General features: G+C 53.6%; 1 protein-coding gene across 10 annotated transcripts in view; it reads left to right on the top strand.

Annotated features, from left to right (window-relative positions):
* The window catches only part of SNED1 (sushi, nidogen and EGF like domains 1), an 86950-nt gene that overhangs the window by 13503 nt on the left and 47507 nt on the right, over positions 1 to 25940 (top strand). For 9 of the 10 annotated variants that reach the window (XM_037732202.1, XM_037732204.1, XM_037732200.1 and 6 more), the window contains exons 2-8: positions 14773 to 15060; positions 18428 to 18568; positions 19212 to 19374; positions 20993 to 21118; positions 21433 to 21546; positions 24276 to 24389; positions 24499 to 24612. In XM_037732202.1, the coding sequence (XP_037588130.1) occupies positions 14773 to 15060; positions 18428 to 18568; positions 19212 to 19374; positions 20993 to 21118; positions 21433 to 21546; positions 24276 to 24389; positions 24499 to 24612 (1060 nt within the window). The remainder of the gene's footprint in view (positions 1 to 14772; positions 15061 to 18427; positions 18569 to 19211; positions 19375 to 20992; positions 21119 to 21432; positions 21547 to 24275; positions 24390 to 24498; positions 24613 to 25940) is intronic. The other variant, XM_037732203.1, reaches the window with a different exon arrangement.

Genomic DNA, 25940 nt, shown 5'->3' with positions numbered 1-25940 from the left:
CCCGTACCATCATCCTCCGTCACCCCCCACCCTCCCCATCACCCCCCCATCACCCCCTGCGGTTGTCAGGGTGGCTCCACATCCCTAGAGGTGTCACCTCTGTGTAACTGTGTGGACAGATCACAGCTCACCTGTTTCACAGTGTAGACATTTGGGGCTGCTGCTGCCACCGCCGCTGTTTTAATTGAATTTGTCCAGCTTTATTGAGGCATGATTCGCAGACAAAATTGTGTGGTTTAACTGTGAAGTGACTACCACGACACCCTTCAGCACGGTCACCACTCGTGCGTGTGTGTGTGTGTGTGTGATGCGGACGCCGAAGGTTGCCCGCTTAGCACATTTCAGGTAAACGAGGCAGCACCGTTAACTGTGCATGGAGACCCCAGAGCACCTCTGTCTGACGGAGGCTTCACCCTACAGTCAGTACCGCCCCATTTCCCACCGCATCGCAGCCCCTGGCAACCAGCCTTCTCCTCTCTGCTTCTGTGAGTTCAACTTAATTTTTATTTATTTTATTTTATTTTAGAGACAGGGTCTCGCTCTGTCACCAGATGGTAGCTCACTGTAACCTGGAACTCATGGGCTCCAGTGAGCCTCCCCCTTAGCCACACCCGCCCCCGCCCCACCTGCCTGTCCCTAGTAGCTGGGATTATAGGCATGCACCACCATGCCCAGCTTATTTTTCTTCTTTTGTGGAGACGGGGTCTTGCTATGTCGTTCATGTTAAAACGCGCGTGCTGAATGAAGAGACCCCCGCAAATGGGCTTTGGGTGAGCAATGTGGCTGTTTATTCACCTGGGTGCAGGTGGGCTGAGGCCGAAAAGGGCGTCAGCGGTCAGCGGTGGGATAGGAGTTGGTTTTATAGGCTGGGGCAAGTGGCAGTCTGTTTTACGGAGGCGAAGGGCGTCACGGGCTGCATGGTCACAAGTTGGGGGTCATCTATTAACAAGCAGGCGTGGCCATAGAGTGGGGGTGTCAGTTGCAAGCAGAGGGGAGGGGTAAATTACACAGTTACAGGGGTGGGCGTCTTGAGAAACGCAGTGTCCAGGGGGAGTCCCGCAAGGCTGAGCAGGAACAATGGCGACGTGTTGCACGGACTGAACACTTAGGCGAGGCAGGAACAAGTTGTCTCACTTCTTTCTGTTACTTGTGGTTACTTCAGACTTTCTGGCTTTTGGGGACCATCCAGAGGGTTACGTGCGGATCACCAAGGCCATAATGGCCAGGCTTGGACTCGCAGGCCTGACAGTACAGGCTGGTCTTGAACTCCTGGCCTCAAGAAACCCTCCTGTTTCAGCCTCCCAAAGTGCTGGGGATTCCAGACAAACCCACTGCACCCGGCTGAGCTGTCTCTCTCTGTGCCTGGCTGATTTCGCTGAGCATAACGTCCTTCACTCATCCGTGCTGCTGCAGATGGCCGGACCCGCCCTCTCTTCATGTGGCTGAACGATGTTGCGCTGTGTGTGTGCGTGTCTGTGAGATGCACCACATTTTGTGTCTCCATCCGTCAGCAAATGCTTAGATTGAGTCTGTGTCTTACTTATGGGAGTGCGGATATTCTGTGAGATGCTGATTTCATTTCATTGGGTATGTACTCAGAAGTGGGGTTGCCGGCCATATGTTAGTTCTGTGTTTTTAATGTTTTAGGTGGAACTGTTCCTAGCTGTAGGGTACTCTTTTGTTGTTGTTGTTGAGATGAGGTCTCGCTCTGTCGCCCAGGAGGGAGGACAGTGGCATGCTCTCGGCTTGCTGCAATCTCCGCCTCCCGGGTTCCAGCCATTCTCGTGCCTCAGCCTCCCAAGTAGCTGGGACTACAAGTGCACACCACTGTACCCGGATAATTTTTGTTGTTTTTAATAGAGACAGAGTTTCACCATCTTGGCCAGGCTGGCCTTGAACTCCTGATCTCAGGTGATCTGCCTGCCTCAGCCTCCGCCCCTGGCCTAGACTACTAACAATGCTGTGTGTGAAAACTCTTGAAGGCACGTCCCAGTGCTCACAAGGCCACATTTGTGTCACGTCCACACCCAGGAGTGGGATTCTGAGCCGTGGGATGTGTGGCGCGTGGCTGCTCCCGGCACCACACCCCGGCCGACGCTTCTGCAAATGAGGCAGCTACGTGGTGGGAGGCCACGTCGTCTCGTTTTCTTTTCTGTGAATGAGGCTGAGCCCGTCTGGGTCACTTGCCATTGGATTTCGTCTTTTGTGGAGTGACTGTTGAAGCCTTTCCCCTCTTTTCTGTGGAGTTGTCTTTGTTCTCACTGATTTGTGAGGTTCCTTGTAACACCAGATCGTAAGCGTTGCGTATACCTCTTCCCATTCCGTGCTGGTTTCATCCTCTTCATGGCATCCTTGGGTGGACAGAGGAGTTAATTTTACTGTAGTAAATTCTTGTATTGCTTTCCGTGTCTTGTAGCTGTTTCATTTCGTCCTTCACGTTCAGGTCTGCAGCACACCTGGAGGTGATCTTCGTGTGTGGCCCAAGGTCAGAGTCACGCGGGTTCCCTTTTGACAGAAAGGAGAGCAGGGCCAGCACCCCGTGGAAGAGCTGCCTCTCCCCGGCCCCACAGTGCTGTTCTGCTGTGCCTGGCTCTCTCCCCTGCGTCTCCGTCCCTGAGCAGGACAGCTGGGTACTGTGGCCTGATAAGCAATGTTGGCATCTCCTGGAGCAGGGCCTTCCACCCTGTTTTTCACAAGAAGGTCTTGGTTATTTTGGACTTTGCATTTTCATGTAAAATGTGGAATTGGCTTATCACGTTACACACATGTATCCCCACACCTGTTGGGATATTTGTTGGGATTGAATTGACTATACAGATCAGTGTGAGGAGCACCAATACCTTTACGATCCTGAGTTGTGCAATATTTCTATATTTACTCAGGTTGACTTTAACACTGCCAGCAAGGCTTCCGAATCAGGTGCTAGATTTTTTCACACTATCATAAATAGCGTCTTTTCTTTGACCTCGTTTTCTGGTTATTGCTGGTACATAGAATGACAATTGATTTTTTACATTTTCTAACTTTATATCCAACTGCCTAACAAAACCCGCATGAGTCTTGATAAATCATCTCTGCACAGTGTCCACGTGCAGTCACGGCAGCCACGGGCTCCTCCCCAGTCATTTTACTTTTTGACGCATTGTGGTGTCTTCCTGCACTGCCGAGACCTCCGTGAATCGCCTCATAGCAGTGGTGCTGGGGGAGCCCTTGGCTTGTTCCGAGCCTCAGAAAGCAGGCGTCTGGGCTCAGCACTGAACACGGTGCACGCATCCGAAGCCCCTGTCGGACTGCAGCTGCCTTCTGCCCCTCGGGTGAGCCTAGCGTATCCTGGGGTTTGTAATCAGAAGTGGATGTCGGCCCTTATTCCAAGGCTTCTCTATACGAATTAAGATGACAATAAGATTTTCTCCTTTAATCTGTTACATTGGTCATTTAAATTGATAAAGTTAACGGCAAATTAAATTCATTGGTTTTCTAACATAAAGCATAGCTGTGTTCCTGACAAAAACCCAGCCTCGTCATGGTGGAGAACTTATCCTCTCTGTATATTGCTGAGTTCGGTCTGCTCCTCATTCATTGAAGGTTTCAGCAAGTGGCCGTTTGTGCAGTTATCTGTTTGCGTGCTGTCCATGCTAAACTGCAGCACAGCACCCAGGTCACGGAAGCGTCATCAAATGGACTCTTCTATCTGGACGCGTCTGTCTCTGGAATCATTTCCTGAACGTTTGGTGGAACTCCCTGGTGATGCCATGTGGACCTAGAGTTTCTTGCTGGGAAATTTGTGAATATTAATTCAATTTAATGATTATATAAGAAGTTGCATTTTCTGTTTCTACTTAGGTTTGGTAAGTTGCATTGTAAGTTTTTCGTTTTATGTAAAATGTCAAGATTGTACCCCCCTTACAAGCTAACAAGTGACCCTGTTGCTGGGTCACGGGCGCTGGCGGAAAGCGTGGGACTCCCACGTCAGAGCCTCATGGCACAGCACGCAGCAGGAGCGAAGGTTTGTGTTGGTTTCTGCCTCTCGCCTCCTGGCGCGGCGTGGAGGGGGCCGGGGAGATGCCGTGACCTGTGGGTTCGCATCACAGCCAAGAAACCCGGAGCCTGGGGGATGCAGCCGTCCAGAGCAAGCCTGCTCTTCACCCCCGAGAAGGAAGTACTTTATCCCTCGAGGTGGGTTCTGCAAACACAGCCCTAGGAAGTGAGCCAGGCAAACAGCAGACAGGGCCTTGTGTTCTCCTGCAGCCGGCAAAAGCGTGCAGAGGCACTCGGGCACGCAGGGCGCCTCTCCTACCAAGCCACCTCCGCAGCCTCACACGTGCTTGGCCAAACTCAAATGTCCACACGCGTGTGCCTCGCTGGCAGCCAGCACCAAATCCTTCTGCTCTCCCCACGGCAAACGGTAAAGGCTGCTGTCCACGGGACCACAGCAGGACCCTCGGGGTCCCCGGCACAGCCAGCCGCAGAGAGTCCCTCAGAGCCCCGTAGGCCTAATTCGAGAGCCAGGATGCCACCTGAGGCCTGGCAGTTATCCTTGTGACCCACGCAAGCAGTTTGACTGCCCTGTTGATCTTTGACACCACTGCCAGTAATTACAGAGGCAATTTCGAGCCCTGGAGGCTGACCCAGGGTTGAAAACACCAGGAGCCTGGGGGTGGGAGGGATGCCGGGATGTCGGTCAGTACTTGATGAGTGACCCATAGCTGAGGGTCCGAGGCAAAGCGAGCCTCACTGTCAGATGCAAATCGTCCAGTAAGTCAAAGGCTGTCAGCGGTGTGGCCAGGGCAGGCTGATCAGACTGGAACAGCAGCCCAGGAACCTGAAGAGTGGACCCCACTGGTGGTCCTGGGGGTGGGGGCAGGCGTTCCCCACAGTGAGACAGGCAGGCCAGCTTCTGTCAGGAGACATTGGCTTGGTATGTGGAAGTCGCTTTCGCCAGCGCATGCACGCCAACTCACACGCAGCGTGGGGCCCCTGTCCCCATCACCATAATGGCTGCCTGGCCGCTTCCAGCCCAAGAGGGATCCAGGAGGCAGCGTGGTCTGACCAGAGAGCCCCCCTTAGCGTGGGCACCTACGAGAGCAGCCCCGGCTGTGGAATCAGTGGCCAGGATTTGTTTGCACACCAGCGGGCCCCGGTGTGAGGGTGTCAGTGTCCCAGGCACTGGACCGCAGACCAGGGCAGCGGCCTCTTCTGTAGAGGTCCAGGGAGGGACTGTTTTCGGCTTTGCAGGCCGTAGGGTCTCTGCTGCTGTGAGAAGGCAGCCGTAGGCAGGACGTGAACGAGCGCGCTGGCCGTGCTCCCACAAACCCTGTTTCCGGAAGCAGGCTGGGGTCCCCCGAGGACGGATGTCACATCTGACCTGAGGCCTGTTTGTGTGTCACCTGTGCACTAAGAATGCTCTGAACACTTCTAAAGGGCTGCAGAAACAAAAGAACAGGAAAGAGTGTGCATAGAGACCACGTGTGGTCCACAGGGCCGGAAATATGTTGGTCTGGCCCTTCCCAGAAAGCCTGCTGGCTCCTGGCAGACCAGACCATTTGCAACAACCAGAATTCAGTAAAACTCCAATGTTTCTGGTCCCTAAGAGTCCTAAGGCCAGGGTGGCAGCTTCCAGCCCAGCCCCGATGCTCACTGGTCTTGTGCTGTCCCCCAGAGTTGGCGCTGGCGCTGGACAGCTGCTGCCCAGGGCACACCACTGGGCTCCTTCTTAGCTGGACCGTCCTTGAACCAGGCCCAGGCATCGAGGGCCCCATGACTGGAGCACCCCACAGAGCCAGTGGCTCACTTCAGGCACTGGACTGGAAGCTGAGCTTCCGTAAAGGGGTCGCTGCCATTTTTTCTTGGAAATCCAAGATGGCTCTTGACTTTGGTACTTTTGAACATATCATCTCCTTTAGGGGGCCTGTTGGGCACTGCCCTTATGTGATCAAGTTAAAAAAACCCCAAAATGGGGGGTCATGTCGCTGAATCACAAAGCCCTCAGGGGTCACGCTCTGCTCCTACAAGTGCTCACTGCAGGCCAGTAGCCACTCCCCGGTGGAGAGGGTGAAGCGGGTCCCGCCCTGGGCAGGGGCTGCTGCGGGGCTGGGAAGCGGCCTGTCCACTCCAGCGGGCTTCCCTTCTCTTGGGCTCCACACTGTTTCTGCAGAAGGGACAGAGAGGAAGGGAGGGGCCACCTCCGGGTCCCCTCGTCTCTGCATGCTGCAGTCCCTGAAAGTCCCCGGACACCACAGGACTGGGACACGCGGGTGGGAAACCACGTCAACAGCAATCCCACCTTCAGATGTGGAAGCTGCGCACACCCAAACCGCGCCCTCGCGCTCACTTAACCCCGCTGCAGCCCCCCCGCTTCAGCTCTGGTGCCTCCGTCCCTATGGGAACACCTCCGAGGGGGTTCGCATGCACAGGAGCTGGGGGCCCAGCACAGCTGTCCGGGTCCATGAGAGTGGAGAGTGTCACAGAAGCTCGGGGTCACATGCCCCTCCAGCCCTTAGCTTCTCCTCAGTGACCCCCCCCTTCCCCACCCCTGCACGTCCCACATCCAGAGAGGGTCGGGGCTCAGGGCCCCTCCCTTCCATTTTATTCCCGCACCCTGCAGTTCACTGTTTTAAAGTGTACAAATCGGCGGCTTTTACGTGTTTACAGAACTGTGTACCATCACCACATTCTGGCACGTGTTTCCTTACCCTGTGTGGAAACCACGTGCCCTTTAGCCCTCAGCCCAGCCCCCCATTTACCGCAGCTCCAGACGGCCACAGCCTGTCCTCTGTCTCCCCTGGATTTGTCTCGTGGACGTTTCATACAGATAGAGGCGTCGCCTTTCGGGACTGGCCTCTTTCATTTAACATGTTTTCAGAGTTTATTAATGTCATAGCGTGGATCAGCACTTCACTTCTTTTTATTGCCAAATAGTATTTATTTGTTTCTATTTGTTCATTCACTAGTGGATGGGCATCGGGACTGGTCTATTTTTTGGCCATTGTGAAGCTCCCGTGAATATTTACGTAAACGTTTTTGTGTGCACATGTTTCCGTTTTCCTGAGTGTATGTGATAGTGTAGGTGGAATTGCTGCTGTGTATATTAATTCTTTAATTATTTGAGGAAATGTCAGACTATTTCCAAAGCAGCTGTACCATTTAATATTCCACTAGCAAGGTAGAAGGCTCCAGTTTCTCATCAGCACTGGTGATTATCTGTCTTTTTCATCACAGCTGTCCTGCCTGGCGAAAAGTGGTACCGTGTGTGTTTTCTGCATCTCGCTAATGGTTAATTCTGTCAGGCATCTTTCTGTATGTTACTGGCTCCTTCTAAATTTGCTCCATGATAATGCCTATTCAAGTTGTTGTTATTGACTTGTAATAGTACTTCATATCTTCTAGATATCCGATTGTGGCTTGCAGGTATTTCTCCCATCCTGTGGGTTGCCTTTTCATTTTCTAAAGGTGTCCTTTGAAGCACAGATGTTTTCAGTTCTGATAATATTTGGTTCACCTATTTTTTCTTTTGTTGCCTGTGCTTTTGGTGTCATATCCAAGAAACCATGGGATAATCCAAGGTCACAAAGATTTACACCTATGTTTTATTCTAAGGGTTTTATGATTTTAGCTCTTACATTAGGTCTTTGATCCATCTTGAGTTAATTTTTGTATATGTTGTGAGGTAGGGATCTAGCTTTATACTTCTCACAGGGATATCTAGTTTTACCAGCACCATTTGTTGAAGATTCTATTCTTTCCCCCACTGAACATCCGTGGCACCTTTGTGACGACAACAGCTAAATCAGGTGCCCTTGTTTCCAGCCTACCTCTCACTGCTCAGCTTCATCAACAGGTAGAGTATAAAGGAACTCACTCTCCCCACCCCCAACCTCTGCAAACACTGACCACTTGTGGAGGGCATTCTCCACTGGGATCCTGGGAGACTTCTCCTTTCTCCTAACATGAGCCATCGTGGCCTTTGTCCTTCCTCTACCAGAAGTCATTCCTCTGTTGTGCTAACATTCCTTCCTCCATTGTTTCTTCTAAAGCTGGTGTTGGTAAGTTGCATTTCTCAAAAAAATTTTCTATTTTACCTAAAATACTTGAAAATACTATTATACGGATGTTTATAAAATCTTCTGATTAACTTCTTTGATAGCATCAGGGGCTGAAATGGTCGCATCTTTTTCAGTCCTAAGCAATTTGTGCCTTCCCTTTCTTACTTGATCACTTTCACCAGAAGTTTATCTATTTTATTAGTTGAAACAAGTTTTGGCTTTGTTGATGATTCTCTTTATTCAGCATTTGTTTTCTATTTCATTAACTTCTGCTCTTAATTTTTATTTTTTCTTCTCTTACATATGAGTTTACTATATATGATTTTATTTACCAAACTGTGTTTAGGATATTCATTTACTGTATATGAGTTTATTAAATTTTGTGTTTATTTACTATATACGGATAGTAAAATATGCATGTAATACTGTGAATTTCCATTGAAGTTCTGCTTTCTTCACATCCTCACAAGTTTTTGCTAAATAGCATTTTTTGTTATTTTTTTATAGAGTTATTTATATTTCTCTTTTATTTTTTACCTCCATTTCCTGGTGATAATTTATATTTCTTAACCTCTACTTTTTAAGTTACTATTTCTAGTATAATTACACTGTGGATAACAAACAAGCTCTGTAGGTTTTGCAAGCATTTGAAATTTGTTGGCAGTTGCCTTATGGCCCCATATGTGGTAAAAAAAAAAAAAAAAAAATGTTCTGTTGTGATGTCTGTTAGGTCATTTATTATTTGCATTATTCAAATTTTCCATGTTCTGACATATTATCTTTGTGCCTGGTCCTTTACTAGAGAAGATACATTGAATATCCCACCATGACTGTGAGTTGAACTGTTTCCTTTGTCAGTTTTTCACTTATGTGTGCTGAGGCCTTGCTCTTAGGTGTACACAAAGGCAGAGCTCTTTATCTTTCTCATGATGAAGTGACCCTCTTTGCCTCTGGCAATGCTGTTTGCCTTATGGCTTTTTAATCTGGTGATAATATAATTGTACCAGCTCTTGCTTTTGATTAGCATTTGGATAGTTTAAACTGCAACATTTAATTAATTGTCTGTTTTTTTTTTTTTTGACAGTCTCGCTGTGTCACCCAGGCTGGAGTGCAATGTCATGTTCTCAGCTCACTGCAACCTCTGCCTCCCGGGTTCAAGTGACCCTCCTGCCTCAGCCTCTCATGTAGCTGGGACTACAGGTGCCCGCCACCACGCCTGGCTTATTTTTTTTGTATTTTTAGTAGAGAAAGGGTTTCACTATGTTGGCCAGGCTAGTTTTGAACTCCTGACCTCGTGATCCGCCCACCTCAGCCTCCCAAAGTGCTCGGATTGTAGGTGTGAGCCACCATGGTCAGTCACTCTATCACCATTTTTGTGCAAAATTACCCACCTGTTTTATATTCTTTCTGTCTCCTTTCTTGCCATGTTCTATGTATCATGCCTTATTTTATTTATTTATTTATTTTAATTTTTTAATGGAGTCTCGCTCTGTTGCCGAGGCTGAATGCACTGGTTCGATCTTGGCTTACTGCAAACTCCATCTCCCAGGTTCAAGCGATTCTCCTGCCTCAGCCTCCCGAGTAGCTGGGATTACAGGTGCCCACCACCATGCCTGGCTAATTTTTTTTTTTGTATTTTTAGTACAGTCAGGGTTTCACTGTGGTGGCCAGGCAGGTCTCTAACTCCTGATCTCAGGTGATCTGCCTGCCTCGGCCTCGCAGTGTTGAGATTTCAGGCATGAGTCACCATGCCTGGCCAGTCATGCCATCTGACCCCTCTGTCAGCATAGAATATGGACACTGTTTCTATTCTTTTGGTGAATACTCAAGACTGGGGGTCCCCAACCCCTGGGGCTGCAGACCAGCACTGGTCTGTGTGTGGCCTCACAGCAGGCAGCAAGCAGCAGGAGAGTGGGCGTCACCGCCGAGCTCTGCCTCCATCAGATCAGCATCGGCATTTGATTCTCATAGGAGCACAAACCCTATTGTGAACTGTGCATGCGAGGGAGCTGGGTTGTGTGCTCCTCATGAGACTCTGACTAATGCCTGATCATCTGAGGTGGAACAATTTCATCCCAAACCATCCCCCCACCCCCACCCCAGTCCATGGAAAAATTGTCTTCCATGAAACTGGTCCCTGTTACCAAAAAGGTTGGGGACCACTGCCCCAGACAATACAATATACACTTTTAATTTATTACTATTCACTAACGAGCTCATTTATACCTTCATCCTCCTTCTGGGAAATGCAATGACCTTGGAACACTTTAACATGATTTCTCCTCACTCAGTGTATATTGTTGTCATGAATTTTAATTCTACAGATTTTTTTAAACCATTTCACAGGGCTGTATACATTATTTCTTTATATTTCATTTTCCCTTCCTGCCTTCTTACGTCTTTGATCTTACATTTCTCTCTGACTTGAAGCTGATCCATAACATCTCTGTTAGTATGGGTCTGCTATTCATTATTTAGCCGAATTGCCTTTATTTTGCCTTCCGTCGTAAAGGGCATTTTATCTGCGTATAAGACTTTAAGTTGGCGGTTGTGTTCTTTTCTGTTTGAGGTTTTGTTTTTTGTTGTTTGTTTTTGTTTTTTTCTTTTCTTGGCAGTTTTCTTTTAGCACATTGAAAATGTGATTCCACCGTTTTCTACCTTTCATTGTTGTTTATGAGAAGTCAGCTGTCAGTCTACTTGCACTGTCCCTAATGACAATCTGTTTTTTTTTTCTTTTTAAGATTGTCTCCTTGTGAATAATTTGTGCAGCAGCAATAGAAAAAGAAAAAATAATTAAGGTTGTCTACTTGTCATTGACCTGATTTCCAACGTTTGTTTGATGTGGCTTTGTTTTTATTTTTCTAGCTAGTGAATGAATCACTGGGATCGCTGAGCGTATGGCTTGATGTCTTTCATCAGTTCTGGAAAATTCTCCCCCTTGCCTTTGTGTCTCCTTTCCTTCTGGCACTCCACATCGTGATTTGTTTGGTCATCTCACTGTTCCCGTTATGTCTCATCCTTCCTTCTGTATTCTCCATCTTTTTGTGTCTGTTCAAAACTCTGCATAGTTTCTTCTGACCTTACAGTTCCAGTTCATAGTTCTTCCTTCAATGCATCAAGTCTGCTCTTCAATCTATCCAGTCAGTTCTTAACTTCTGTTGGTTACTTATGTCCTATTCATTTGGTTCTTTAAATGTCTTTTGATTAAATAATTTACATTCCTGGTTAATTTTTTCATCCTAGTCTTTTTCTCTCAATTTTTTCTTTGTGATAAAATACACCTAACATAAATTTAATATCATAGCCATTTTTAAATGTACAGTTCAGTGATTAAAGTACATTCACATTAATGTCTAATCATTATCAACATCCACCCACAGAGCTCTTTTCATCTTTCAAAATTGAAACTCTAATCCCATTAAATAGTAAGTCCCCATTCCCCTCTTCCTTCATACCTGGAAACCATCTTTCCACTTTCTGTCTCTATGAATTTGACTCCTCTAGGTACCTCATATGGGCAAAATCAGATAGTATTTGTCTTTTTGATGAGCTTATTTTACTTTGCATAATGTATTTAAGGTTCAGCCATGTTGTAGCCTGTGTCAGGATTTCCTTACCCTTTTTTTTTTTTTTTTTTTTTTTTCTTAAAGACAGGGTCTCATTCTATCACCCAGGCTGGAGTGCAGTGGCATAATCTTAGCTCACTGCAACCTCCACCTCCCAGGTTCTAATGATTCTTGTGCTTCAGCCTCCTAAGTAGCTGGGATTACAAGCATGTGCTACCATGCCCAGCTAATTTTTGTATTTTTAGTAGAGATGGGTTTTTGCCATATTGGCTAGGCTGGTCTTGAACTCCTGACCTAAGGTGATCCACCTGCTTCAGCCTCCTGAAGTGCTGGGATTACATGTGTAAGCCACTGTGCCTGGCCAGGATTTCCTTATTTTTTAAGGCTAAATAATATTCCATTGTATGGACATGCTACATTTTGTTGACCCATTCCACCTCAGTGGACACTCAGGTTCCTGCCAGCTGTTAGCTGTTGTGAATAATAATGCTATGAACATGTGTGCACAAATACAAATCTCTTCAAGGCCCTGCTTTTGATTATTTTGGTTATAGACCCAGAAGTGGAATTGCTGGGTCATATGGTAATTCTATTTTTAATTTTGAGGAATCACATTGTTTTTCACAGCAGTTGTACCGTTTTCCATTCTCACCAACAGTGCACGAGGATTCCAGTTTCTCTACATCTTCACCAACACTCATTCCTTTCTTGGGTTTGTTTTTTTAGTGGCAGTGATGTTGAATGTCTTTCCATGTGCTGCGTGGTCATTTGTGTACCTTCTTGGGAGAAATGTCTATTCAAGTCCTTTCTCATTTTTGAAACAAGTTTTTTGTTATTGTTGAGTTTTAGGAGTTCTCTCTATATTCAGGACTAATCCTTTATCAGATATACAATTTGCAAATATTTTCTCTCATTCTGTTTTCAGGTTGCCTTTTTACTCTGTTAATATTTTGATGCACAAAAGTTTTTAATTTTCATGAAGTTCAATTTGTCCAGTTTTTCTTTTGTTGCCTGAGTCTTTGGTGTAATAGCAAGAAATCACTGCCAAGTCCAATGTCATGAAGCTTTTGCCCTATGGTTTCTTCTAAGAGATTTACAGTTTTAGCTCTTATGTTTAAGTTTTGGCTCTATATTGAGTTAATTTTTGTATATGGTGTGAGGTAAGGGCCCAGCTTCATTCTTTTGCATGTGGAAGTCCAGTTTTCCCAGTTTTCCCAGAACCATTTGTTGAAAAGACTATCCTCACTAATGGTCTTGGCATGCTTGTGAAAATCATTTGATTATATATTGAAGGTTTATTTCTGGGTTCTGTTTTATTCTGTCTTGATGCCAGTACCATGCTGATTACTGGAGATCTGTAGTAAGTTTGGAAATCTGGAAGTGCAAGTCCTCTAATATTGTACTTCCTTTCCAAGTTTGTTTTGACTTTTCTCCTGATAAAATTCTAAAGTTTGCATTGATCTCTTTGAACCTAGTTATTTTATGTTCTGAGTCTGATCATTCTAGTATCTGCTGTTTCTCTCATTTCTGTCTATTCCTTTTGGTGGCATCTTGCTTCCTTGGGTGGCCGATTATCTTTGATTGTGTCCTGGATTGTGTATTTGAAAAATTATTTGCAGGAATAAATTGAAGCCTAAGACGATGCCATCTTCCTTCAGAGAGGGTTTTTCTTTGCTTCTGTGTATAAGGCAGGGTGCTCCCTCTGTGTGGAAGGCAGGGGTGCTCCCTCTGTGTATAAGGCAGGGTGCTCCCTCTGTGTGGAAGGCAGGGGTGCTCCCTCTGTGTATAAGGCAGGGGTGCTCCCTCTGTGTGGAAGGCAGGGGTGCTCCCTCTGTGTATAAGGCAGGGGTGCTCCCTCTGTGTGGAAGGCAGGGGTGCTCCCTCTGTGTGGAAGGCAGGGGTGCTCCCTCTGTGTGGAAGGCAGGGGTGCTCCCTCTGTGTGGAAGGCAGGGGTGCTGCCAGTCGGGGACTATCTTAGTCCCAGTTCCAGGATTCACTCAAAGGGGAAGTAAGAGGGTCTTTCTAAAAGCAGGGTTCTGGGACATTCTTCCTGGTGGCAAATCGTGACGGTGTAGAGCTGAGCACTGAGGCCAGCAGCTCATTCACCTGGGTCCCTGCACCCTATGAGGTCAGAGCCAGTGCCCTCATCAGCTCAAGCTGCATCGCTCCTAGGCACCAGAAGTCTACTTTGCACAGTTCTGGAGGCTGGAAAGTCCAAGGTCAAGGCACTTCAGCCAGCCTCAGTGACCGGGGAGGGCCTTCTTCTGGGTCATTGATGGCATCTTCTTAGGTACCTCCAATGGTAGAAGGCAGCTCTCTGGGGCTCCTTTTATTAGGGTGTGAATCCCATTCATGGGAGCTCCACGTTTATTACCTCACCACCTCCCAAAGGCCCCACCTGCTAGCACCATCTCTTTGGGAGTTAGGGTCTCAATGTAGGAATTTGGGGAACACAAACATTCCAGCCATGGCCCCTCCTGTAAGTAGGAAAAGCAGAGCACAGAGAGGTGGGCAGTGAAACTGCCTCGTGGACGTGGCAGCGGGCGTGGGGTCAGGGTGGGGCACGTGACTCTTACTGCAGAGGTGCCGCTCAGAAGCCTCCTGGGGCCCCCCACTGCTGGCGGCCGAGCACAGCTCCCCTATTTGACCACTGCAGCCCCTCCAGTCTCCCTGGCCCTTCTGGCCCCTGGCCATCCCCACCTGCGCTCTATGCGGCACCCTCCCCTGAGCCCACCTGGTGTGCCCTGCTCACCTTTCCAGGCTTAGCTCAGATACTGGGGCTTTGCCTTGCCTCCTAGGCCCCGGCTGGAGCAGAGCTGAGCAGCAGTAGCTGCTGGGCAGGCCCAAGGCCCCACTGACCAAGGCCAGGGCGCAAAGCGGGGCTTCCCTACCCCCACAGAGGCGACTGGGGCTGGGTACGCTGCAGAGCATCGGGTACTGCACGCAGGTCAGAGCCTGTGCCCTGAGCACACAGCCTGGCAGGAGAGGGTGCAGCAGGCCTGGTGGTCCCATCTCAGGGACGGGCTGTCAGGCCACCCTGGGGATGCCCTGCCCAAGGCTGGCTTCCCCTCAGAGGATGCCTGGCAGCGGGGGCTGGGGTGGCTGCCGGGCCACCCGCCTGCGCACAGCCCCATCAGTCCCCATTCCGGCCTTCTGCCTCCCAGGTAAACAACAACGGGATCATCTCCTTCCTGAAGGAGGTTTCTCAGTTCACCCCGGTGGCCTTCCCCATCGCCAAGGACCGCTGCGTGGTGGCGGCCTTCTGGGCAGACGTGGACAACCGGCGTGCAGGCGACGTGTACTACCGGGAAGCCACCGACCCAGCCACGCTGCGCCAAGCCACAGAGGATGTCAGGCGCTACTTCCCTGAGCTCCCGGACTTCTCCGCCACCTGGGTTTTTGTTGCCACCTGGTACCGAGTGACCTTCTTTGGCGGCAGTTCTTCATCCCCCGTGAGTCCAGGCACTGGTCCTGGGGAGGGGGGATGTCTGGCTAGGATCCAGGGTCTCCCCACACCAGGACCCCACTTGTGGAGGTGGGTGGGGTACAGTCACTGGTCCATACCCAAGAGGGGAACATGTGGTCAAAACCACAGAGCCAGAGTAGAAGAGGACACAGCCCCCACCTTCCCCAATGCTCCTGGAAGCCACCTGCCTCTGGGAAACACCAAATGCCCGAAAGCAGCAGCACGCATGTCAGGGAGAGGCGTGTGGGTTGATAGAGTTAGGAGAATTTCCATTTGGAATGGCCCAGTACACAAAGGTTAAACTGGAAGGTTATTCTTCTTATTCTCTATTCCTTGATAATGCCAAACATGACAGAAATGTTGACTCAAGAATAATCGCCACATTGCAGGCTTGATGAGTTCTGGTGAGCTGATACTTGCTAATGAGGACAGCTGGCCGCTCTGGTGGCAGATGTTTCCTCAGCAGCTATGGTGGCCGCTCTGGTGGCAGACGTGTTTCCTCGGCACCTCCAGTGGCCACTGTGGTGGCAGATGTGTTTCCTCTGCAGCTGGGTGGCCGCTCTGGTGGCAGATGTGTTTCCTCTGCAGCTGCCGTGGCAGCTCTGGTGGCAGATGTGATGGCTCTGCAGCTGTGGTGATGGTTCTGGTGGCAGATGTGTTTCCTCTGCAGCTGCGATGGTGGCTCTGGTGGCAGATGTGTTTGCTCTGCAGCTGTGGTGATGGTTCTGGTGGCAGATGTGTTTCCTCTGCAGCTACAGTGGCCACTCTGGTGGCAGATGTGTTTCCCCAGCACCTTCGGTGGCAGCTCTGGTGGCAGATGTGTTTCCTCTGCAGCTACAGTGGCCACTCTGGTGGCAGATGTGTTTCCTCAGCACCTTCGGTGGCAGCTCTGGTGGCAGATATGTTTCCTCGGCACCTTCGGTGGCCGCTCTGGTGGCGGATGTGTTTCCTCGGCACCTTCAGTGGGTTCTGGTGGCGGATGTGTTTCCTCGGCACCTTCGGTGGCCGTTCTGGTGGCGGATGTGTTTCCTCGGCACCTTCGGTGGCCGCTCTGGTGGCGGATGTGTTTCCTCGGCACCTTCGGTGGCAGCTCTGGTGGCAGATGTGTTTCCTCGGCACCTTCGGTGGCAGCTCTGGTGGCAGATGTGTTTCCTCGGCACCTTCGGTGGCCGCTCTGGTGGCAGATGTGTTTCCTCGGCACCTGCGGTGGCCAGGCCTGCACTGGGTCATGACCATGCAAGACAGACAGTGACTCCCTAGCAAAGAGCTGTGGGTGCAGAGCACCCATCTGCAGAGCTGTTCGTTCATGCACTTAATAAACACCTTGGAAGGGCACCTTCTAAGCCACAGGCAAGTGCTCTAGGCACTGCGCAGGCAGCCCGGATGAAGCAGACAGGACGCATCTGCCCAGGGGGTCACCTGGCCAGGCATCAGGAAGTGCTCAGAAGCATAACCCAGCCCGGGGCACTTCCAGGAGCAGGCCCGCTGACAGAAAATGGACAGTTAGCTCTGTGCATGCCCTTATTGTGCCTCTCCAGCTCCCAGAGCCCCCATGGGCGCTGACTGGCTCTGGTCCGCCCTGTCCCTGCACGGCACCACCGGCCCATTCTGCAGCCCTCTCATCTTCGTTGGTTTTCCAACTGTTAGCACGTAGGCTTGCTTTCCCGAAGCAGAGCGCGTAGTCTCTCTAGCGTTGACTTTACATCAGTGGAATGGACACTGTATGATCGTGCATCTTCTTCAATGGCTGCAAGCTCGCCCCCCACCAGGCGGTGCGTGAATGTTTCACGTGCACCCCACGACAGGACAGCTGCAATCCCAGGGGCCTGAGGCAGGCATGGCATAGCCCAAGTCGCCTTATTCACGATCCTGTCCTGGCATGCATGTTTAGAAGGGAGATTGCTGCCTGCAGAATTCCAACTTTCCTCTCAAAAATCTACACATTCAGGCCGGGTGCAGTGGCTCACACTGGTAATCCCAGCACTTCGGGAGGCCGAGGCAGGTGGATCACCTGAGATCAGGAGTTCCAGACCAGCCTGGCCAATGTGCTGAAACCCTTCTCTGCTAAAAATACAAAAATCAGCCAGGCGTGGTGGCAGGCGCCTGTAATCCCAGCTACTCAGAAGACTGAGGCAGGAGAATCACTTGAACCCGGGAGGCAGAGGTTGCAGTGAGCCGAGATCACACCACCGCACTCCAGCCTGGGTAACAGGGAGATTCCGTCTCAAAAAAAACAAAAGCGATCTCCACATTCATACTCAGAGAAGCCACATTTAAAAGGGCCTGCTTCCTTGCACCCCAGCTGTCATGTTCCAGCTTAACCCATGACATCTTGAATTTCTGGTGGTACTGCGTTTGTTCTGATATTATCGGCTAGTTGTTTTCTGCTGTGACGTGTCTGTTCACACCTTGGACATGTTTTCTGTAATTCTTTTGGTCTCATTGATCTGTAGTTCTTGAACTAAGGATCTCGATAGTTTTACCTGCCGTATGCGTCACAGATGCATTTTTCACTTTGCTGTTCGCCGTCAGTGTGATCTTACGGCTTTTCTTAGTATCCAGAAGGCTTTCGCAGTCAAGCGTGTGATGCTCCCTTTTGGTTTCTGCTGTGAACAAACGTCACACTTGAAGGTCCTTTCGCTTTCCTGAGTTATTGATATTCGCCTGCACTTTCTGGGACTTTTCTTTCCCTTTAAAGCCTTATTGGATTGGGGATTTGTGTGTGTGGAAAGGCACGCTCTGATCTGATGCTTTTCGGGGACTCCTGCTCGTGCCCAGATCATCTCTTAAACAGTCCGGATCCTTTGCTCGAGTCTCACGTGGCATCTCTTACCTGCACTCCGACCGCCAATATTCCCGTGCAGCGGAAGTGTGTGAACCCGCAAGGCTTGACTGGGGCCCACTGCAGCACGGCTCTCCCTGGCGTCTTTGTACCTTTCCCCTCTTCCTCTGTACAGTTTCGCTCATTTCACAGATTTGTGGCTCTGGCTCAGTGAGTGCCAACACTCGGCGCTCTGCCCCTCCCCCCCCCGCGGGAGCCTGAGCCCACCCAAGGGCGGGGGACAGGGTCTGCTCCCGTTTGCTGGCCCTGCACCTGCCCCGGGTGCATCACTCACTCACCCCAGCAACAGCTGCGGGTTGTGGACGGCCTCTGATGGGTGGCAGGTGCTGGGAGACAGCAGAGGATGCGGCCACCAAGGTCCTGCCTTGGCTGCCTACGCAGCTGGAGGACACAGACACTGAGCAAGCCAGGGGCCCGGTGGAAAACGGCAGTGTACAGGGAAGGCGGACAGGGCAGGGCGTCCCTGGGCCAAGGGGAGCTCAGGGCCCTGTTCAGCCCCCTCTCCCCGCAGGTCAACACGTTCCAGACGGTGCTCATCACAGACGGCAGGCTCTCCTTCACCATCTTCAACTACGAGTCCATCACGTGGACCACAGGCACACACGCCAGCAGCGGGGGCAACGCCACCGGCCTGGGGGGCATCGCAGCGCAGGTAGGCGAGTGCAGGGGTGCTCTGTGTTCCGGACCCCTGCTCCCCACAGCCGGCATTGTCAAGAGCTGGTGAGGTAGGCAGGGACTGCCAGTAGGTAGACCCCCCAGTACAGTGCAGAGGCCAGCGAGAGGCATCCGCAGCCATCCCTGAGGCCTCTCTCACTGCCTGAAAACCAAGAGACATCCTCAGACCCAAAGGCACCTTTGCCCCGCCCGCCCCGCCCTGCAGGCCCTGATCAACAGCTGCAGCAGCAACAGAAATGGCCTCTGCTCCCTGTGCCCTGCAGTGTGGCCTAGCCGGGGACCTGAGGGACCACGCTGGCAGGAAACCCCGGGTGCTAGGGGAGTGAAACAGGACAGGGGCCGCAGGTCAGTGCTCCGAAGGCCCGAGAGTGCCTTTGGGCTGCGCACACCCCCACGGGCCTCCTGGCCACCTGCTTTCTCCTGGGGTCATACTTGCCCCTGGCCCTATGGGAGCCCCAAGAGCCCAGGGGTGAGCTGCTGGGGGACAGGGCTGGGGAGCCAGGGCCAGCCCTCTCCTTGGCCCCCAGGAACCTGGCTGGGACGTGGTGGGGGCAGGGAAACCCCAACCTCTGTAGAGCTGGGGAAGCGGCCTCCCTCACTCTGCCCCGCTCCGCCCCCAGGCTGGCTTCAACGCGGGCGACGGCCAGCGCTACTTCAGTATCCCCGGCTCGCGCACGGCGGACATGGCCGACGTGGAGACCACCACCAACGTGGGCGTGCCCGGGCGCTGGGCGTTCAGAATCGATGATGCCCAGGTGCGCGTGGGGGGCTGCGCCCATACAAGTAAGAGGACAGAGGAGCAGCTTGGGGTGGGGGCGGGCTGACGGCAAAGGAGGAGAGGTGGAGAGGGGCCGGACGCTGACCTCAGGCACGTGAAACTAAGGAGAGCCTGGCTGGTCCTGGAGCCTCAGTTTCCCCTAGAGAAGACCTCCGCACACACACTGCTCTGGGTTGGAGGGAACCCTCTGGGGACTGCAGGTTTCAGGGGAGGAGGAACCCAGGGGCGCCTGTCCCTGGGACTGTGAGGCCCGTGCTCTCCCCACGTTCCCACCCGACCTCCCTCCTGGCCTGGGGGAGGAGCAGCACGTGGTCTCTGACCCCCCGGGCCACCGGGGAGGCAGGTGCTCTTATCGCCCAGGTCCCCACTTCTGCTGGCAGGCTTGCTGCTTGCTGGGATTGCTGTCTGTTTGACACACCCGAGCATCACGTGGACGTGGGAGTTCCAGAGGTCCTTCCAGCCCAGGGCGCACAAGTGGGTGGGGTGGGTCCCCCCACAGGGGTGGGCACGTGGCCCGTGGGAGCAGACAGGCGGCAGCAGAAGCAGGTGTGTAATCCCAGCCCTGCTGCTGTGCGGCTTCCGGAGCCGGGGAGCCTCTGAAATCACTGCTTACACGTGGGGCGAAGGCAGGTGACTCATGGCTCCACCAGGGCTCCACGAAGCCCTGCCAAGGCCGGGGCCATAGGGAGACCGCGCTGGGACCTGCCCCAGACTCACCTCCCAGCTGTGATCATCTAGGCTATCCCCAGGGCAGAGGGGCCGCTTTTCTGCAACACTGAGTCCCCAGAGAACACGACAGGGGCACAGGGCAGGAGCAGCACTGTCGGGGTGCAGGTGGGGTTGCAGGCGCGACATGAGGTCAGGGCTGGGGTGTGCCGACCACGCCACGGGGGGGTGTGGGGGTTACAGGTGCACCGTGGTGTGAGGGGTGGGGGATGCCACAGGGTTGGACGTGGGGGATAGTTTGGGGGGTGTGGAAGCGCATCACGGGGTGGGTGGGGGTGGAGGGTCTGGGGGGTAGAGGTGTGCCATGAGGTGGGGAGCGCAGCGCACGGCAGGAAGATGCCTCTGAGGGCTGCAGGTGGCCCCGTGGTGAGGGAGACCCGAGGGGCCCCAGCTACCCGTGCATAGGGCGCGAAGGGACCCCAGCTTGCATCTGAGCTTAGGGAGTCGGGGCTCAAGGGACAGGGAGCCCAGGAGCTGCCACCCCCAGCATCTGAGGGACAGAGCCCTCCTGCCGCCCCAGCCATGCCCCTGCATGGCCTACCTTGTCCCAGAACCGCTGACACCACGGCTGAGCGCCAGCAGGAACAGGGAGGGAGGCGCAGTGTGCCAGGTTCTAGAACTGCCTGAGGCATCACTGGAGGGACGGAGGGGACAGGAGGGGACAGGAGGGGCGGGTGTGAGCCGCCCTGGGGAGTCCACCCCACGGGAAGCCACATTCCCAGAGGCCACAGCGGCAGAACGGCCCCTGCTCCCACCTGACGTGAAACCTGGACCCTGGCTGCTTCGCCGCGCTCACCCGGCACCCGGAGGCCGGCCGTCTGTGCGGGGGGGAGGGAGTGGCTCTCCCATGGAGTGGAGCCCGAGGCCGCTGAGGCTCCAGCCCCTCCCTGCCTGCAGCCTCCGTGTGCCTGGCCCTGCGCCCCTGCCTCAACGGCGGCAAGTGCATTGACGACTGCGTCACGGGCAACCCCTCCTACACCTGCTCCTGCCTCTCGGGCTTCACTGGGCGGAGGTGCCACCTGGGTGAGTGGTGGGCCCAGGGCAGCACCCACACTGGCTGTGCTGGGCTCAGGGAGCACTGCAGGCCCCACTAGCGGCCCTGAGCTCCTGGGGCCCCAGGTCAGGGGTCTCTGTTCCCGGGGTGTGGGTGATGTGCTTAGCGGACCACTGGGAACCAAATGCTGTGGGCCCCTGGGGTGCGCGCCGTGGGCGGGTGCAGCCACTGCCCCTCGGAGCCAGTCTTGGGCTTGCTTCTCCGACCCCCGGCCCAACCCAGGGCCCCGGAAGAAACGCCCCGATCCTGCTATGCCCCTGAGGCCCAGCCTGCCCCGTTTCAGACGTGAACGAATGCGCCTCCCAGCCCTGTCAGAACGGCGGCACCTGCGCTCACGGCATCAACAGCTTCAGCTGCCAGTGCCCGGCCGGCTTTGGGGGACCTACCTGTGAGACAGGTAAGAGGAGCCCCCTGACCTCCGGGGCCCTGCTGGGTGCAGGATGGCAGGAGACACAGCCGAATGAGGCCGAGGTCTGGGGAGGTCCGGCAGCTGTACATGCTGCAAGGTGGACAACCCGCGAAGGCCACATGTGGGAGCGGGGAGCCCGGGGAGGCCACGCACAGGGAGGGGAGGAGCCCGGGGAGGCCACGTGTGGGGAGCAGGGGAGCCCAGGGAGGCCACGTGTGGGGAGGGGAGGAGCCGGCTGCCCAGGGAAAGGCCCATATCTGGGTGGGAGGCTGGGGCCCTGAGCACAGTCACACAAGCTTCCGAGGCCATGGCATTCAGACCAGGGATGAGGCCTCAAAACAGGCCTGTGCTTAGGTCACAAACCAGGCCAGGGTCAGGGCCAGATGGGCAGCAGGGCCTGGGTGACAGCCTGTCTGCGGGTGTGGTGGGGCCGTCAGACCCCCTCAGCCCAGAACCAGCTTGAAGGGGACATGCGGTGCTTCTGGGGTCAGACGGGCCCCTGTGGGCGGGAAGGGCACAGCCACGTGGCCATGAGCACAGACGTCCGGTGGCTCCCTCGAGCTGCTCCCGGACGCTGTTTCTCTCCTGCCCCTGCCTTATGGGCAAGGGGGTCTCACCGTCCGGGCAGGGCGTGGAGTCCGCCTCCACCTTCACTGCTGCTTCGAGTTCAGAGCCCAGCCCTTCTGAAGCAGTTGGCAGAGTCAGCCTCTGCTTACCTGCCCGTCCACCAGCACCTCTTCCGGCCCCTCACCCATGCCCTTCACCCACCTGGTAAGAAAGGTGGGCCCACCTTCCTGCTCTCCATCTTACCATGGGGGTCTGCTCAGGGAGCTTTGCAAAGGGAGCCCCTAAGATCAAAGCGCTGTGACCTGCTGTTCCCCATCCGGCTTGGCCAAGCGTGCACGTCCCTGACTGTGCGACCATCGTTTACAAAGACATGTCGTAGATTGTTGAGATCCATGTGTTCAAGTAGTGACTCTGTCTATAAGCAATTCTTATCAGATATTTATGGTCGTGGGGTTATTTTTAAGTATTTCACTCCAATGTTTACAAGTTGGTATTGGAGAGAACTGTAGTTGAGTGGCAGTAAGAGATTTTGCACCTAAAAGTACATTTGCGTGAAATTCTGCAGGAGTGCAATGGAAATGAGCGAAGCACAGCTCCTACCTGCGGGATGGGCTGGTCAGTGTGTTGTAAAGATCACACACAGGTGACAACAGTGATCCCCAATGTCCCTTGCACCCCGGCCCCTGCCACTCCCCAGCCCCTGCCACTCCCCACAGCCAGAGTGTCGGAGCAAACTCCGCGCAAAGGAATTTCTCTTCGTCCAGAAACTCCTGCCCTGCTTGCCCACGTGTTCTCGATGCGAGGCGGGTGTGAGTCGGGCTTCTGTGGCGGTTGTGCCGTGGCAGGCTTCTGGCCCTTGGCAAAGGCCAGGGAGGCCAACAGGGTCTCTTTCCTCCTGCTCAGTGCCCTCCCGGTGGAATGTGGCCGGGAAGGCCTCACTACAGAAGCACCCAGGCCTATGATGAGGGTTCCCAAGGGTGACTGGGCAGAGCTTCCCAGGAACGGGCTGCTCCCTGTCTTTGCCCCAGGCTCCAGGAGCCCCTCGCCCTCTGCGATGTACAGCTTGGTGAGGTCCCCTAAGGGCTTGGGGCCCGGAGCCAGGAGCCTGGTTGAGATCTTGGCCCTGCAGCACATCAGCTGAGCCCCGAGCCATGGCCTTGTCAGTGCAGTTGTGGCCCAAGCCTTGGGTATAAGCCCCCCTGCCCCCCACAGAGGCTCCCTAGTCTCGGAATCCACCTCGGCCCCCAGAGTCCAGGAATGCCCACAGCTAGAGGCAAGGATGTGCATGCTGCTCTGCCTAGTGGAGTTGGGGTCAGGGAGACAGGATCACCACGTGCTGTCAGCCACCAAAGCGCTTTCACACCTCCCAGGTGGCCAGGCCCTCCTGTCTCTTTCCTGTGCCAAGGAGAGGGCCCCACCATTCCCCCATGACTCCAGGGAGGGACACATGCCTTGGCCATCACTCTGGTTTCTATGTTGAGTTCGTCTGGGTGTGAGTTGTCCGTAAGACAGGGAATGTAGCTCCCCCGCTTCTGGCTCTGCTGCCTGGGGGCAAAGGAGAGACCTGGGATGCCTGGGCCAGGTGCTCTGGGCTCAAGGAGGACCAGCATCCGGTGAGGAGGCAGCGCAGGGGGTGGGCTCCCCAAGCTCACGCCCACTCAGTAACCGGGAGCCAGAGTCCCTTTGCCCTGGCTGCTCCTGCACAGGCCGTTGGCTGCCCACCCAGCTGCTCACCCCAGGTGCCACTCCCACACCCTGGGCGCTGCCCACCCTTCCACGCTCAGTCACAGCCTGCATCCTCGACAACAGCTCTTGTCACAGTCTGCTTGGCATGAAAGCCTCCTGGGGAGAAACCATTGCCCACAGTGGGAGTGGGTTCCTGCACACCGCTGTCCCGCCCAGCACACACACCCCTCCCTCCATCCCAACTTTGCTGAATTAGACCCAGTTCAGACGGCGCTTCAGGTGGCCAGTCCGGGCTGTCTGGCCAGGCCTCTTCCTTCACTGCCGCCCCTCAGGAACCTGCCTGCCAGGCCCCCCGCCCTGCAGGCCAGCCGGGAGTGGGGCTCAGTGTATGTCCCAGGGGTTTCTGTCCCATCAGGTGACCATAGCTGGCAGTCCAATGTCCCGTCTACACCTCTTCACTCTAGCCCAGTCCCCCTGTGACACCAAAGAGTGTCACAATGGTGGCCAGTGCCGGGTGGAGAGGGGCTCTGCGGTGTGCGTGTGCCAGGCTGGATATACCGGAGCCGCCTGCGAGACAGGTGAGTGGCTGCCCTCGGGTTGGAGGGGGCTCCTGCCGGAGACCAGGTGCTGGGCACCGGGTGGCCATGGCCCGGCTCAAGCCATGCCCCCACCTCTGCTGCCCCTCAGATGTGGATGACTGCAGCTCTGAGCCCTGCCTGAATGGAGGCTCCTGTGTCGACCTCGTGGGGAATTACACCTGCTTGTGCGCAGAGCCCTTCACGGGACCTCACTGCGAGACAGGTAACTGGCCAGGTGCCTGCTGCCCACCATGGGCAGTGGCGGCCTTGTGTGGTGAACACACCATAGCCACTCCCTTCCTGCCTTGCCGTCTGACTCACCCACACCTGCCTGTAGGGTGGGGGCTGCCTCTGCCCTCTTCCCACTCCCCAATGCTTCCTGCCCATCCACCAGCTGCAGGGAAAATAGGAAGCAAAAGATGGACGCTCTGTCGCCAGTGTGCTGTGTGAGGCTGAGCAACCGCTCCCCGTCTCTGGGCCTGGGTTTCCATCTGTGAAATGCCGGGAGGGATGACAGTTCCCAAGGCTCCTCTTCCAGCCCGGGTGATTCTTGGCTTTTTCACATCTTTCTTTCCTACTCTAGAATCCTCACCACACGAGGGAAAGTCATGGGAATCAGAAGGAAAACTGGCCTTTACTACATGTGTTGAAAGCTACTATTTTTTATTCTGTTTTCTATTGTTTAATTGCTAGTTGTGACCTGTTACGGGAATTAAAAGGCCAACTGGAGATTACAGCCCACAGTATAAAACAGGGCTTTCATGTCTGATAGTCACACCTGCCTCCCGAGGCTCACCCACCGTGCCAGCCTCTGTGGACACAGCCTCCCGAGGCTCACCCACCGTGCCAGCCTCTGTGGACACAGCCTCCCGAGGCTCACCCACCGTGCCAGCCTCTGTGGACACAGGCTCCCGAGGCTCACCCACTGTGCCAGGCTCTATGGACACAGCAGGTGCTGCTTCTCTCCAGGGAGATGCTAAAGTCAAACTATTCAGGTTATTTTTGGTTTAAAAATTAAGGAGGAAATTATATTTTACCTGTAAGACACAGAGGGTCATGGGCCCTCTCTCAGTCTTTGCCAAGTGCATGGGAAGCCAGGGTGTGTCCTGAGGGGAGGGTGGTGCTCTGCAGGGCAGGTGGGGAGGAGGCAGCCTCACCTGTTAGGCTGCTTTAAAGTCACTGTTCGTGTCACAGCTCACTTTACCCAGATTGTTATCTAAGTATCAGTGTATTTCACTAAATTCATGTCAGGAAACAGATCAGTGGTTTCAAAAGATTTTTGCAAATAGACCGTGTTTTGTACAGAAGTAGAAGTGGATAATAAGAAACAATCGACTGGCCAGGCACAGTGGCTCACGCCCGTAATCCCAGCACTTTGGGAGGCTGAGGCAGGTGCATCCCTTAAGGTCAGGAGTTCGAGACCAGCCTGGCCAACATGGTGAAACCCCATCTGTACTAAAAATACAAAAGTTAGCTGGGCGTGGTGGTGCACACCTATAATCTCAGCTGCTCGGGAGGTTGAGGCTAGAGAATTGCTTGAACCAGGGAGGC

Source organism: Cebus imitator, unplaced genomic scaffold (assembly GCF_001604975.1).
Source record: "Cebus imitator isolate Cc_AM_T3 unplaced genomic scaffold, Cebus_imitator-1.0 Scaffold443, whole genome shotgun sequence".
NCBI classification, from domain to species: Eukaryota; Metazoa; Chordata; class Mammalia; order Primates; family Cebidae; genus Cebus; species Cebus imitator.
This window is presented reverse-complemented; position numbering and strand designations above follow the sequence as displayed.